This window comes from Ovis aries, chromosome 9 (assembly GCF_016772045.2).
Source record: "Ovis aries strain OAR_USU_Benz2616 breed Rambouillet chromosome 9, ARS-UI_Ramb_v3.0, whole genome shotgun sequence".
In the NCBI taxonomy this organism is placed as follows: domain Eukaryota; kingdom Metazoa; phylum Chordata; class Mammalia; order Artiodactyla; family Bovidae; genus Ovis; species Ovis aries.
Genome location: NC_056062.1, coordinates 51,173,716 through 51,188,617, shown reverse-complemented (window position 1 = coordinate 51,188,617; position 14,902 = coordinate 51,173,716). Strand labels below are relative to the sequence as shown.

The window sequence follows — 14,902 nt, the reverse complement described above, 5'->3', positions numbered from 1 at the left end:
ATTAGATGTGCTTTATTTTCAAAAAGAGCAATGCAGATGCCATATTGTGGTGGGCTTATCAGAGAGAAAGGTGGAAGCAGAGAAACATGCTGGGAGGCTGCCAGCCTTTAGACCTCTTTCCTCCAAACTGTTTGGTTGTGCACCTTTATTTGTAGAAAGTTCTGGATCTTGCACTCCCACTATATACAATATAAACATACCACATGCTAATAGACACTAGACAGTTGTCTATGCACTAGTATGTGTGCACTATGAAACAGAGATAAGTAAAATATTTAAACAAATGCAGGAACTGGAAATCAAATTGCCAACATTCGCTGTACCATGGAGAAAGCAAAGGAATTCCAGAAAAACTCTACTTCTGCTTTATTGACTACACTGAAGCCTTTGATTGTGTGGATCACAACAAATTGTGGAAAATTCTTAAAGAGATGGGAATGCCCGATCGCTTTACCTATCTCCTGAGAAATCTATATGTGGATCAAGAAGCAACAGTTAGAACTGAACATGGAACAACTGGTTCAAAATTGGGAAAGAGTACAACAAGATTGTGTACTGTCGCCCTGTTTATTAAGAACTTATATGCAAAGTACATCATGTGAAATGCTGGGCTGGATTAATCATGAATCACAAGCTGCAATTAAGATTGCTGGGAGAGATAACCACCTCAGATATGCAGATGATACTATTCTAATGGCAGAAAGTGAAGAGGACCTAAAGAGCCTCTTCATGAGGGTGAAAGAGGGAAGTGGAAAACCTAGCTTAAAATTCATCATTCAAAAAACTAAGATCATAGCATCCGGTCCTACCACTTCAAGGCAAATAGAAGGGGAAAAAGTGGAAGCAGTGACAGATTTTATTGTCTTAGACTCTGAAATCTCTGTGGATGTTGACTGTGGCCATAAAATTAACACACTTGCTCCTTGGAAGGAAAGCGAGGACAAACCTAGACAGCATATTAAGAAGCAGAGACATCACTTTGCTGACAGAGGTCCAAATAGTCTAAGCTATGGTTTTCCCAGTATCATGTATGGATGTGAGTGTTGGACCATAAAGAAGGTTGAGCTCTGAAAATTTGATGCCTTCAAACTGTGGAGCTGGAGAAAACTCCTGAGAGTCCCTTGGACTGCAAGGAGATCAAACCAGTCAATCCTAAAGGAAATCAACCTGAATAATCATTGAAAGGACTGATGCTGAAGCCTAAGCTCAAATACTTTGACCACCTGATGAGAAGTGCCAACTCGTTGGAAAAGACTCTGATGCTGGGAAAGATTGAGGGCAAGAGGAGAAGGGGGCGGCAGAGGATGAGATGAGTAGATAGCTTCACTGACTTGATGAACCTGAGTTAGAGCAAACTCCGGGAGATAGTGAAGGGCAGGGAAGCCTGTCATGCTACAGTTCAGGTTGCAGACTTAGCAACTGAACATCAACGGTGAACTGGCCTGGGAGCTCTCCCGTCTCACAAGAGGGAAAATTTGCCTGCTGCAAGGCAGAACCATCTGTAAAACAGCAGCCTTCTTGGTCCAACTAGTGACCAGACATGGTGCATCCCCCACAGGAATGCCTATGGTTTCTCTTCTTGCCCTCAGTATGAAACATGGAAACATTTATGTTTAACTACTGCAGTTTTTCTCAGCCAGAACTTCTTAACATAGTGTTCTGCTCCTCTTTCTCCATGGAAATGTCTTTTGCATTGGGGTCTCAAAATATTTTGTGGAATTAAATAAAAAAAGAAGGGAAGAAGGAAGGAAGGAGGCAGGGAAGGCAAGAAAGTTTTACTATTGTAAAACTATCGAAAATCAGGAAATAATTAAATTCATCATTATGAATTAAAATCTTAAACACAAAACAATTCATTATAATATTTTATTGAAGGAAAAATAATATAGTGGGGCTCAAAAAGCTACACTTGTTATGCTTTATAAAGTCAGAGGTTTACACAGGTTTAATGTATGTACACATTCATGACATTATATCACAACATCAAAGGCACCTTTTACTGCCACAGTATTAGGTAATGAATAAAAAATATCAAATTAATCTTTTAAAAAATCTAAAATGATACAATCAATTTTAGGATTATGTACATATTTGAAACATTCAGATATTTTTAAACATGTTCTATGTGCATCACAATTATCTCTAATTCTCAAAATATTATGGTACCAAAATTCTGTTTGTCAAATAACAAAGCACAAGATACTGTAATCTATAACCAAGCACCAGTTAAAATCAGTGTTAAATGCTCCATCAATTAGTTTGACTTCTAACACATGCAAAGTGAAGTGGGTATTTAAGAATTTAAGATAACCATTGCAAAACTTTTAGGGTCTCCATTTTTTTTGTCTTTAATTAGTTGATTTCTTTGAGAAAATGGGGAGAACTGGATGACTTTGATCAATGTCTTCCTAGTGGTTTTATGGAATCCTAGGCCTCTTAGAAGAAACTTCCAAGGCACTGGAGAAGGTTTTGTCCACGTTATGCATATTATATATTGGAGCTTTGTATAGGGTTGAGATCATACAAAGGGTTTATTGCTTTAAAATAAATTTGAAAATACTAACATGGGAAACTGCTTTAAAATATATTTCATTTGGTTATGCTAACACAGTTTAAGAAATATCTTTGTTGAAACAGATTATCACACTTAGTCAACTGCACAACTCAAGTGAGAGGTTATCTAAAAATGTTGATTTCATTAGTTACAGGGGATATAATCCTAAATTTTTATGTATATTTTTAAGTCCAGAAGGAATTTGAATACAACAATAAAATGTCATCATTAGCTCAATAGTATGACCAAAGAGCATTATCAAATTATAGATCAACAAGTAAAAATGGAGAGAGAATCTTTTGATATATGAAATTGTTTCAATATATAAAAATAAATGATCACTTCTGAAAGTGAAACACAGAGTTCTGTTCACTAGTTTTAACTCTTACCGTATTTATGATGTAAAAAAATTAAAAATATATTTTATTAATACCTACTTCAAAAAAAGAACACTGTTAATAAGCACCTCAGGACTAGAATGCCATAAAAAATTATTATTATTTAGGAAAATGGATGTCAAGATATATGTATTACCCTCCTAAAATTATGTAAATAGAATCAAGCATACTTAATTGCATCAGAGTTACAGAGTATCCAAGAATTTAATATTATGCAACTTCGTTTTTCATTGAACTGAAGAAGTGGTTTTATTGGCAGGCCAAGTTGCCTTCGAGAATTTGTTCTTACAACCACCAGAGGGCGCCAGTGCCTGAAGCACGGTTGGTGTAGATGTACTCTAGTTGATAACTTGAATTTTACATTCCAAGTTTAAAAATGCTTTTTAAAAAGATAGATAACTTCTAAGAAATATATTTACATTCTGTAACACCCAAATAATGTTGGATTATTATATAAAAATAGAGCACACTGGCTTATTTTGATTAAGATTCATTTAACAGGGCATTATTAATATTTCTTAATCAGGAATTGAAAGGACATCATTTGTAACTATGAATAAAAAGAGACTTCTTAACCTGCTAACACTAACAATTCATTTAGCACCACATATATAGCACCAGACTAGATACTGATAGTTCACACTTATTAAAAACCTTAATTGCAAAGAAACTTCAAAATTAAAGCAAGTATATGGTGGTTGTAATGAATTTTCAGCACCATTAATGAGTGAACTGTGTAACTTTCTAAGTTGTTGACTGGCCTCTTATAAGTCAAAGTTAGAAGATGACAGAATTTTAAAAAATCATTTTGCATGTGTTTAAATGTCTTCCCTCACACATATAACAATACAAAAAAATGCAAATATAAAACAAAGATAATATTAGACATTGATAGAAATCTATTTTAGTCTCCCTAAACACTTCCATAGGAAACGGCTTCCTTCTATCCAAGATTGGTGTCCTATGCTACTGCAGAACATTGGGAATGTTGTTATACAAGGGGGAGAAAACAGACCCCAGTTTAAGCATGACTTTTCCTTCCTGAACACATTCAAATGATCTGTTTAACTTATGTATTCACTTAATAAGCAGGATATGAACACAGAACACTTGAACTGGCCTAAAGCGATTTATGGGGTCACAAAGAGTCGGACACAACTGAGCGACTGAACTGAAATATGTTTTTGATTGCTTATGTAGATGTTATAAATTGATCTAACACAAGCATATACTAATGAGAAAAATATATATTGCTTCAATTCAAATATTCTGAGTAAATTATACTGATTGAATTTTCCCTACTGTTTGATCAGCTCTGTGCTAAAACTTCATGGAACTTTCAAATGAGTATCTCCACAAAAGTTTCAAATGAACTGCCAAGTGAACTTGGTAGGGAAGTCCTAACAGACCACGGAAGTGATGCTGCTTAGACTACTGGACAGGGAAAAACAAAACATGATAACAATGAAAATTGTTTCTGCCACATTTTAAAAGCAAACTTACCTACCATAGCCAGGAACATTAAGAGTGTGCCTACACAACTCAAATACAATTCTGTAAAGGAATCCATCAGTTTAATAGATCAACTTGTAATTTTTCCAGTCTTTTGATAACATGGAAGCCAAAAGAATTGATGTTATGACAGAATTTTTAAAAAATTTTTCTACTGAATAAAGGATGTAATGAAAAATCCATACCAAAGATAAAATTCAATGCTGTAGAATATGTATGCCAATCACCATTTCGAATGAAACCTATTGAAATGAAAACCTCAATACTACTTAAAGCTGCTCTCATGAAATAGCTTATGCCCAGACCCTCTTTCCCTCTGGGAGTTACAGTGAGAAATAGCTATCCTAGCACCATTGTTGCATGCTGTGAAAAGTATGACACTCTGGGTTGATTTCAAGCAAATGTTCATTTGGTTTAGCCTAGAAAATAAAACATTTCACATGGCCACTTTATATTACTAACTTTAAGAAACACAGATAGAATAACAAATATACCCGTTACATTTTCAGCTCAGTTGTTAAGTTATAAATAAACTTATATTTGGAAAGGACTGTTGTATACAAGTTTATGAGTACGTCGTTCCTAGTCTTAATCTGATATATTTGGTGCTTTATCTGGATTGTTGATGCACTCAAAGCTTTGTATTTAAGACATTTTTGTCTTAATGAAACATGGAAAGGTGAGGTTCCTCTAATTCTTGCAATACTAGACTGTTGAATTAATTCTAAAAACCCATTCATATAAAAACTTATTATACTATAGCCATTATATAAGAAGCTGGTATAAACACACAAAGATAAGACAGAATTTCTGCCAAAGAGGAGCTCATGAAAGACTTAATTTTATCTCAAATAAAAGCTTCACAACATTAATGATACCTTTAATATTCATGATTTTCTATTAATATGGTAATTTACCTTCAAATGAACTTCTGTGAATCACATGGCAAATATCATTATTCTTTTTGAGACCTGAGAAATCAAGCCACACGAGTAAACCAGCAATAGGATGGAACTGATTATAGCCTTTTTTTGGTTTAATAGTTATTTTACTACTTCTGTAGAACTAGTTTAGGAAACTGAAGAAAGACTATCTAGATAAAGCAAACAAACATCCCACTAATGAGCTTTCTCTCCAATTGCCTGTGTTTATTAGCTAAAAGTTGATTTGAGACCTGACTCTTCCTGTTATTTCTGTTCTTCATATTAGTCTCCAAAAATATTTATTTTTAATAAAGATTATATATGTTCCCACAAAAGCAAAGTCGTTTGATAGGAAAACATTTGGTCAGATCCAGTATGTGAAAGAAATCTGGCCAATTATTTGTCATCATGAAAACCTGAACTCCAGATGCTGGATAATCCCCCATTGGATTTAATTAACTGTCATCTTTCAATGAATCTACGCTAAAAAAACTGCAAATGTGTAGGGAATTTTAAACAAGTAGCTTCCTTCTGTTATTTGTACTCTGGAACTGTGTTTACTGATTCTGTAATTCTACTGCAGCATTATATAATTTGAACCACACACACATACACACACACACACACACACATGCATGCACATGTAAAATGTAATGTGTTGTCTTGATCCATGTGTTGAATTTCTCCTCTCTGAAAGTGATTTGGGAATAAATATTTCCAAAATCACATGAGGGAAATTTTCACAGTGATTTGCTTTCCACCATGCTTCACTTTTGGGGCTTCCCAGTTTGTTCAGTGGTAAAGAATCCACCTGCCAATGCAGGAGACACAGGAGATGCAAGTTCAACCCCTAATCCAGGAAGATCCCCTGGAGAAGGAAATGGCAACTCACTCCAGTATTCTTGCCTGGAGAATCCTATGGACAAAGGAGGCTGGTGGGCTACAGTCCACAGGGTTGCAAAGAGTCAGACAGTACTGAAGCGACTGCGCATGCGCACACGCAAACTTAATGGAGAACTGAAAGATATTCTTCTACTTAGATATGGTAATAGAATTTGGTAATTAGTGCTTAGAAAATCATCTGAAGAGGCCCCTTTCACAAAACCATCGCTGTCTGTGTGTGTACATGAGATTTTCCACATGATGCTCAAGGACCATCATGCTGAATAGACTGGAGAGCAGATAATACACTTAGCACCTGCGTGTTTCTTTCTGGTATCTTTCACCTCCTGCTCACAGGCTTCAAGGTATATTAAACCTTCAGGCTGTGCCTTTCTGAGGCTCTCCGTGTGTATGTGTGTGTGTGCGCACGCGTGCACAGTAACCCTATTTCCGTGGGTTTGCATGCCTGTCTCCTGATTCTTACTTTTCTTGGACCTCGTCAGTTCACTTAGGTCTTGCTTTCCACCTTCCGAATCAACTATTTACACTCACAGTTGTTCATTCTTCCCTGCCTCATTTAGTTCCAAGTACTATAGCTACATTTTCATGCTAAGCAGGAGACTTCTATTACACGGTGTGGCCTATCACCTATTCCACCTACATGTGAACATCGTTGGGTTCACTTCCTCAAGTTTACATGAAAAATCAATTTGTTAACAAATAACATTTTTACAGCAAGATATTGAGTTAGCCAAAAAGTTCGTTTCCCCGTAATATCACAGAAAAATCCGAACAAACTTTTTGGACAACCCATAATTACGCTGCATTATTTCCTGAATATTTTTGTGAGCTTCTTGAAGACAGGAATTATGTCTTATTACCCTAGCATGATCAGAACATAACTAGCAGAGTGCCTTGCCCATCATAACCACTCCACACATGATTACTGGTACAGTAAAAGAGGTTAAGCAAAATAAATGTGTTCAACCTTACATAAATTGAGAATATCTTTTGGTGGACCCAAATAAAATACTTCCATAATGAAATCTGTGGTTCTTAATTATTATATCTAGATATCATGGAGTTATATTAGTAGTTTGCAAATGATCAGTTTTGGGATATTAAAGAAATGGGTGCAGGAGATGTCCTATCACCTAACATATTGTTTCGAATAGGATTTTTAAAAAATTCCTCCAAGTTAACTGCAAAATCAAATTATCTATGTATTACATCGTCTATGTATGTGTATTTATAGGCCAAATATATGTTCTATTTGTTAGGAATGTGACATAATTTCTTTGGAAAACAAGCTTTGGAACTGGATGCATCAACTATGTCAATACTACCTACACAGTATTTTAGTTTAGACTTAGAGGTCAGAAAATAGAAATGGATGTTTGATTACCTCTAAGGATTAAACAAACATACAAGATAAACATTAATCTTTACAATGAATAATAAAAGGAAAACAAGATTATGATAAAATATGTATAATATGTGCAAAACTCAATATATATATATGCCTATGATTCCCAGAAACCATTATATTTCCTGGAGGAAAAGATAAACTTATTTAAACCAATACAGGTAGTTTGACGTTACACCTGGAAAGCAGAGATTGTCAGTACAAGACCCTCCATAACTTGGAGGGCAAGCTGAACATGGTACCCCTACTTTATATGGTGCTTCTCCGATCCAGTTGCCCCTAGGAAAAAAAAAAGAAGAGAGCATAAGTGTTACTTGCTCATTTTAAAAAATCTGATTGTCCTTAAGTACATAATCACACATTGACGTGTGATGACGTTTTCAGAAGTGTGTCATTTTTAGAAAAGCGCTGAAAGTTACATCCATTTCTTATTTCTGTAGCAATTTATTCTATATATCTTACTTTAAAAATGCTTTCTGAGTAAGTTAATATCATGTTAATTTACAATAATTTACAATGCACGGTGACATTATTAGTCAACCCACATCTGACTTGATGCTTTGTCTATCACCACAGCTGCCTCTTTCCTACTGCAGCTTTCCAGAACACATACGCTGTGTCCTCCTAAATGTATTTTTTAAAAACTCATGCTAATGCTATTATAAAGATAGTAAAATATATACAAATACATACATATGTATATATATACACACATATATAAGGGTGTATGTGCTCAGTCGCTCAGTTGTGTTCAGTTCTTTAGGACCCCATGGACTGTAGCCCACTAGGCTCCTCAGTCCATGAGATTTTCCAGGCAAGAAAACTGGAATAGGTTGTCATTTCCTTCTCCAGGGGATCTTCCCGATCCAGGGATTAAACCCTCCTCTCATGTTTCTTGCATTGGCAGGTGGGTTTTTTACCACTAGGGCCACCTGGGAAGCCCATATACAGTATATATACAATTTGGGGAGGCTTAGAAATGGTGACATGAGCAAGAAGTTGTCATAAGCACAAAAAATAGATTTTAAGAGTTCAAAGGATTTCTTTCTAAAGTTGAATAGTTTAGATTGTCAGTATTCATAAAATGAGACACGGAAAACTCAGTAAGAGAATAATGGTTTACTGTGAAGAAGGCTGAGCACCGAAGAATTGATGCTTTTGAACTGTGGTGTTGGAGAAGACTCTTGAGAGTCCCTTGAACTGCAAGGAGATCCAACCAGTCCATTCTGAAGGAGATCAGCCCTGGGATTTCTTTGGAAGGAATGATGCTAAAGCTGAAACTCCAGTACTTTGGCCACCTCATGCGAAGAGTTGACTCACTGGAAAAGACTCTGATGCTGGGAGGGATTGGGGGCAGGAGGAGAAGGGGACGACAGAGGATGAGATGGCTGGATGGCATCACTGACTGGATGGACGCGAGTCTGAGTGAACTCCGGGAGATGGTGATGGACAGGGAGGCCTGGCGTGCTGCAATTCATAGGGTCGCAAAGAGTCGGACATGACTGAGCGACTGAACTGAACTGAAGCAGCCACTAAAGATGATTCCAAAACATTTTCCCATATGTAAACTCACAGTTATAATTTTTAGCAATACTGTTAATTTTTTGAAATAATGCTGAACACATTTAACTGAATGTTGTCAATATTTTCCTTCATCTTGATGGCCATAATGATACACCAAATTCAGCATTTAGGATAAAGACAGTCACAACGTCTTACTGTTACTAAGCTCTTTTAGCTATGACGGAGGAAGCAATGAATTTATTTACAGTAGCATGGTGATTATAACTACAGTACTAACATAACCACAGAGCCAGAAGTGTGAAGGAAACTGAATGGTCAGGAGAAAATGTGGTGTGTTGAAGTCAGGGTTGAAGGAACGCATGTACGTGTGTGGTGGATTCATGTCAATGTAAGGCAAAACCAATACAGTATTGTAAAGTAAAATAAAGTAAAAACAAAAACAACAAAAAAAAAAACAAACAAAAAAAACAGCGGAAAAGCTAAAATATTGAGCCATTGGGGAAGCCCCATATTCAATAGTAAACCAGTCAATGGAAAAACATAATTTACTTTTTATCCTTTCAGGCTAATTCATTTTCATTCTCTCATTTCTCTCTCTTTCTCTTCAACCCCCTCCACCGCACCCCGCCCCCACCACCCAACCCTGTGTTTCATTTTTCCCTGAAAAACAAGTAGGCTTGAGATAACTCCAGGCTGGTATTCAACTATCAGTCAGAATTTTTAAACTTTCTTCACTGCCTGTTTCAAAAAATGCTTCTCTGTCACAGCAAATATACCATACTAACACAATATCTTAATCTCTTAGACATAAAACAATCAGACATCTCATCAATAATATTGCAAAAATCCCATCATTGGCCAAAAACAGAATAGCCAAATGAATGTAATAAAAACCTCTTTCACTAGAGAACTGCCTGGCCTATTTATGTCAGAAAGAAGAGTTAGAGTCTTAATAGGGAAATATAAGGTGCATAACTGAAAATATCAAACAAATGCACAGTTTTAATGCTTTTCATGATGCAGTCACATTTTACTTTCCAAATCTTACTATTCTAATAACTGTGGAGAGGGGACCATTGGGAAAATCGCTATTTTTCTAACTTTGCAAAAACACTGCCCCTGGCATAAGACCATATAAATGAGTAATGCAGTTATTTGTGAAACGTTTTCTCATTCCCTCCCCATACTGGCAAAGCTGGAGAAAAATCTTTGTTTGGGACTTACTTTGGAAGACACCAGGCGTGTCATAAATCCTTTGCACATTTTAGTATTTACTCCAAAAGGGAAAAGACTCATGTATAAATACTGGAACACTTTATCCAAAGAGTCATTGTTATCAAAAAGGCATTTTATCAAATGTTAACAAATGTTTATTTATCCTCATAATACAAAAGAATGCTCATAAATATAAAATACAACTATATTTTACAATATTTGATCAATTTTCACAATATGAAATATACAATTTTATGTGTGCCATAGGATGAAATTACTGAATTTTTTATACTGAAGTTTAAATAATGGCACAGCTTTCATTAAAAAGATGTCATAGCATTTAAATTTTCCCTTCTGATTCTGAATGTCTCCTTAACCACCTATGGAAAAAATAAACTGTGATTTTTAATTCTACCCTTAAAAGAAAGAAGAAGGGCTTGTTTTCTTTTCCTAGTGAAAAAGTTAAGCCAACATTATAGGAATGATTGATGAGAATACTGTGGTGTTGATAAATTCCCTAGAAGATCCTTGTCTGAGACTTTTATATAACCTATCAAAAGCCTGGAAGCATATGTTTATTTTATAATTACCAGGTCTAAAGAAAGATGAGGAGGAGAATTTAGTGAATCTCCAAATCACAAATTGTCTTGCCCAAAATTTTAATCTAGAATCCTCGTGAAATCTTTCAGCTTTTAACTTTTCTAATATATGAGAAGACGGAAGATTTGAGGATCTGAGCTTGTTAGTTAAGTCTTACTCATATTATTTACCTGTTAAAAATATCTATCAGACTGAAGATATTTAACATCATTAAGGATTTCAGGAAGTAGAAGCCAACCAGATACTTACTTTGGGGCATAGTTGCATACCAAATAAACTGCACGGCGCCATAGAGCTCCCCAAACATTCATGTTTTGACAAGTATGAATTGCACATCCTATTCGATTGGAGGTGGCCCAAACCATCTGAGAAAATAAACCGATATATCATTATTAGAATCAGGAGTTAAGAAAATGCAGGTTCACCAAAATAGAAAGAGCATTTTTTTTAAAAAGAATGAATCAGAGCTGAACAAGACAAAATAACCTGTGTATAATGTGTGCACATGGGGCCGAAACATCTCATAGGACATCGGGGATTGCAATCCTGGGGATATGGAAAGGCATAGTCTTTCACTTCATCATACCACGGCTTGACCAACTGGAGAATAGAGCGGTATCTAAACATCAAGAAACACAATGAGAACTCACAGTACAGCGGTGGCAATATATAGTGGGCTCACATTAAATTACAAGTTAATTGTTCTTTTGCAGGCTATTAGTGGCAAATCAAGAGCATATCCACCCCTTCACAATAACCATCACCACCCAGCAGAATCCTCTATTCCTCCCAATAGAGCCAAATAGGATAATGTTCAGGCCTGGAGCAAGTGATCCTGTATTTGTTTAAGTATGAGTCTGGTTGTTTCAAAAAGAGAAATGCAAATCTTTCAGGAATTATCATCTTTACCTTGTTTTTACCAATGTCAGAAATGTCTTCCACTGGAATCTTATACATAATTAAAAAATAGATTAAAAAAAAAAAACTGTGATACTAGACTCAGAGTGTTTTTTCCCCTTAAAGTTGTATCATTTTAATTTAATGAGAATATACCCAGTTTTTCTCCCCTGTATGGAAGGAAGGGAATGAATCTTTGAATGCTGGATGATGACCTCTCACAGTGTAGAAAAATTATCCTGTTGCTGGAAGCAGCTTTATTCACAGTTGCACATACTTGCATATACATATATGTGCATATGTATATATGCATATATGTGTAAACACATTGAATTTGTATAACACGTACATAGGAATATGCAAACATGGGAAAGCTGCATACACAATAATGGCTTCTGCCACTATCAAGGGTTTTTTCTGAGCTAGAAGAGAGAGGATAAGGATACAACCTGATTCTTTCAAAGATTCTGTGAGATTAGTGTAGAATTCACTTTTCACTTTCATGCATTGGAGAAGGAAATGGCAACCCACTCCAGTGCTCTTGCCTAGAGAATCCCAGGGACAGGGGAGGCTGGTGGGCTGCCATCTATGGGGTCACACAGAGTTGGACATGACTGAAGCAACTTAGCAGCAACAGCAGCAGCAGTGTAGCATAGATTAACGGATGGTGTTCCAAGGGTGAACGCTGGGGGTTTTTTTAGAAAAAAATTTAAAATTTTTTAAAATTTAAAAATTTTCTTTTAAAAATTTAAATAATTTTTGAAGACATCTAAAACAGTCATAGGCCAAGCATCAGTGACTGACATATAGTGAGTTCTCAATAAATACTTGTAGATATTACTTGAAATTGGTGCTACTAACACTTGGAGTCCATAGGCAATAAAATTATCAGTAAGGTTATCTGGATAAACAGTATCAGTGAAACTATTTCTTACCTTCCAGTTCGTACAGATAGATTTTGACCTAAAAATCTCAATAAGTAAGAAGGTCCGTGGTCCCAAATGCAGGTAGCTGCCCAAGCCTCTGCAGACTTTGCAAGATTTTCATCCCAAACCTGTGTAAGGGAAAAAACCCCTTCAGCTTACTGGGTTTGCTAGTAACAAACAAAAAGAGGCAAGAAAGGATGCTGCCATTTCCTAAAGTTCTTTCTCTTCTACTTCCTGACTAAAAGAAAGCAAGATTAGACCATTGTTATTTAAAGTTCTACAATACAGTATGGTTATTCCTCACAAATCTTTATTGTTTTAACAGTGTCATCTAGACCCAAAGTCCAGACAAAATATCGTGTCTAGATATAACTTGGAGACAACTACTGACCACTAAAGTTTGAGTCTACCACAGTCAAATGATTTCCCTGGAGTTTATTCAGAGCTATTAATATATCTCAAAAATTAATATGATCAAATTTATTCAAATAATGAACCAAAACTGACAATGTATAATATTATAACTTTTATTGAGATAGAATTGATATGTAACAATATATATTTCAAATGTACAACTTAATGATTTTTATATATGTATATATTGTGAAATTATCATCACAAGAAGTCTAATTAACATTCATCACCACAAATTTCTTTTCTTGTGAAGAGAACTTTTAAATTCTATTTTTTAGCAACATTCAAATATATAATACAGTACTATAAATATAGTCACTATACTGTATATTACATCCCCAGGAATTATTTTATAACTGAAAGTTTGTACCTTTCACCCACCCCAAGCTCATCTCTGGCAACCACCAATCTGTTCTCTAGATCTATGAATTCAGTGTTGTTTTTGTTGTCGCTGTTTTTAGATTTCACATTTATGTGACATCATATGTTGTCTTTTTCTGATTTATTTCACTTAGCATAATGCCTTTAAGTTCCATTGATGCTGTCACAACGGCAAGATTTCCTTGTTTCTTATAGCTGAATAATAATCCATTTATCCCCTTATCTGTTGATGATAATTTAGGCTGCTTCCATGTCTTGGCTATTGTAAACAGTGCCACTGTGAACACTGGGGTGAATGTATCCTTTTGAGTTAGTATTTTAGTTTCCTTCAGATGAATACCTAGAGGTAGAATTGCTATATCATATAGTAGTTCTATTTTTATTTTGGGGGAGTCATTCTATATTGTTTTCCACAGTGTTGGCACCAATTTCCATTTCCATCTACAGTGCTCAAGACTCCCTTTCTCCATATCCTCTCCAACATTTTTTATGTCTTGAGTCTTTGACAATAGCCATCCTAACAGGTATGAGATGATGTCTCATTGTAGGTTGGATTTGCACTTATGCCAACTTTTAAAGGTCAAACTACATTGTGTCATTTGAATATTTTATAGTAATGATAATATTAGAATTATCATGAACTGGAAACACAGATGTATTTAATATAGCAATGAATTTAACTGAAAGGAAATTAATTTAGTGACTTTGAAATAGGAAAAACAATAACTGATGAACCCTTCAAGAGACACCTTCATCCTAGGAAACCATGGCACCCACCCTCAAAAAAGATTTGTGAGTTCAAAAATTGTCTTAAATTAGAAAAATGAAGTTATGTTACATAAATCTATCTAGAATTATACTAAAATATATTCACTCACAAAGTTACGTAAATCAGAACTGTCGAGAGAGGATCTGGAGCAATTCTAGGGTGACAGTGGCCACATCTCCACTGTCTATGTAGAAAGAAAGATCATTCAGAGAGAATTTTCTTTTAATTATCTAGAATATAATCTTCCCATTTAAGGATTAAGTTAAATATGGCAAGATAACACATAATACCCTTTTAATACTTTGGCTACCTGATGGGAAGAGCCAACTCATTCAAAAAGATGCTGATGCTGGGAAAGATTGAGGGCAGGAGGAGAAGGGGGCAACAAAAGATGACATGATTGGATGGCATCACCGACTCAATGGACCTGAGTTAGCAAACTCTGAGAGAGAGTGAAGGACAGGGAATCTTGGTGTGCTGC

The 14,902-nt window shown here is 35.5% G+C and overlaps 1 protein-coding gene across 2 annotated transcripts in view; it reads right to left on the bottom strand.

Moving 5' to 3' along the window:
- Positions 1 to 1,852: 1,852 nt before the first annotated feature.
- The window catches only part of PI15 (peptidase inhibitor 15), a 36,175-nt gene continuing 23,125 nt past the window's right edge, over positions 1,853 to 14,902 (bottom strand). For both annotated transcript variants that reach the window (XM_012183887.4, XM_004011748.5), the window contains exons 3-6: positions 12,867 to 12,985; positions 11,521 to 11,653; positions 11,284 to 11,399; positions 1,853 to 7,974 (exon numbers count right to left, since the gene is read on the bottom strand). In XM_012183887.4, the coding sequence (XP_012039277.1) occupies positions 7,839 to 7,974; positions 11,284 to 11,399; positions 11,521 to 11,653; positions 12,867 to 12,985 (504 nt within the window). In that variant the 3' untranslated portion in view covers positions 1,853 to 7,838. The remainder of the gene's footprint in view (positions 7,975 to 11,283; positions 11,400 to 11,520; positions 11,654 to 12,866; positions 12,986 to 14,902) is intronic.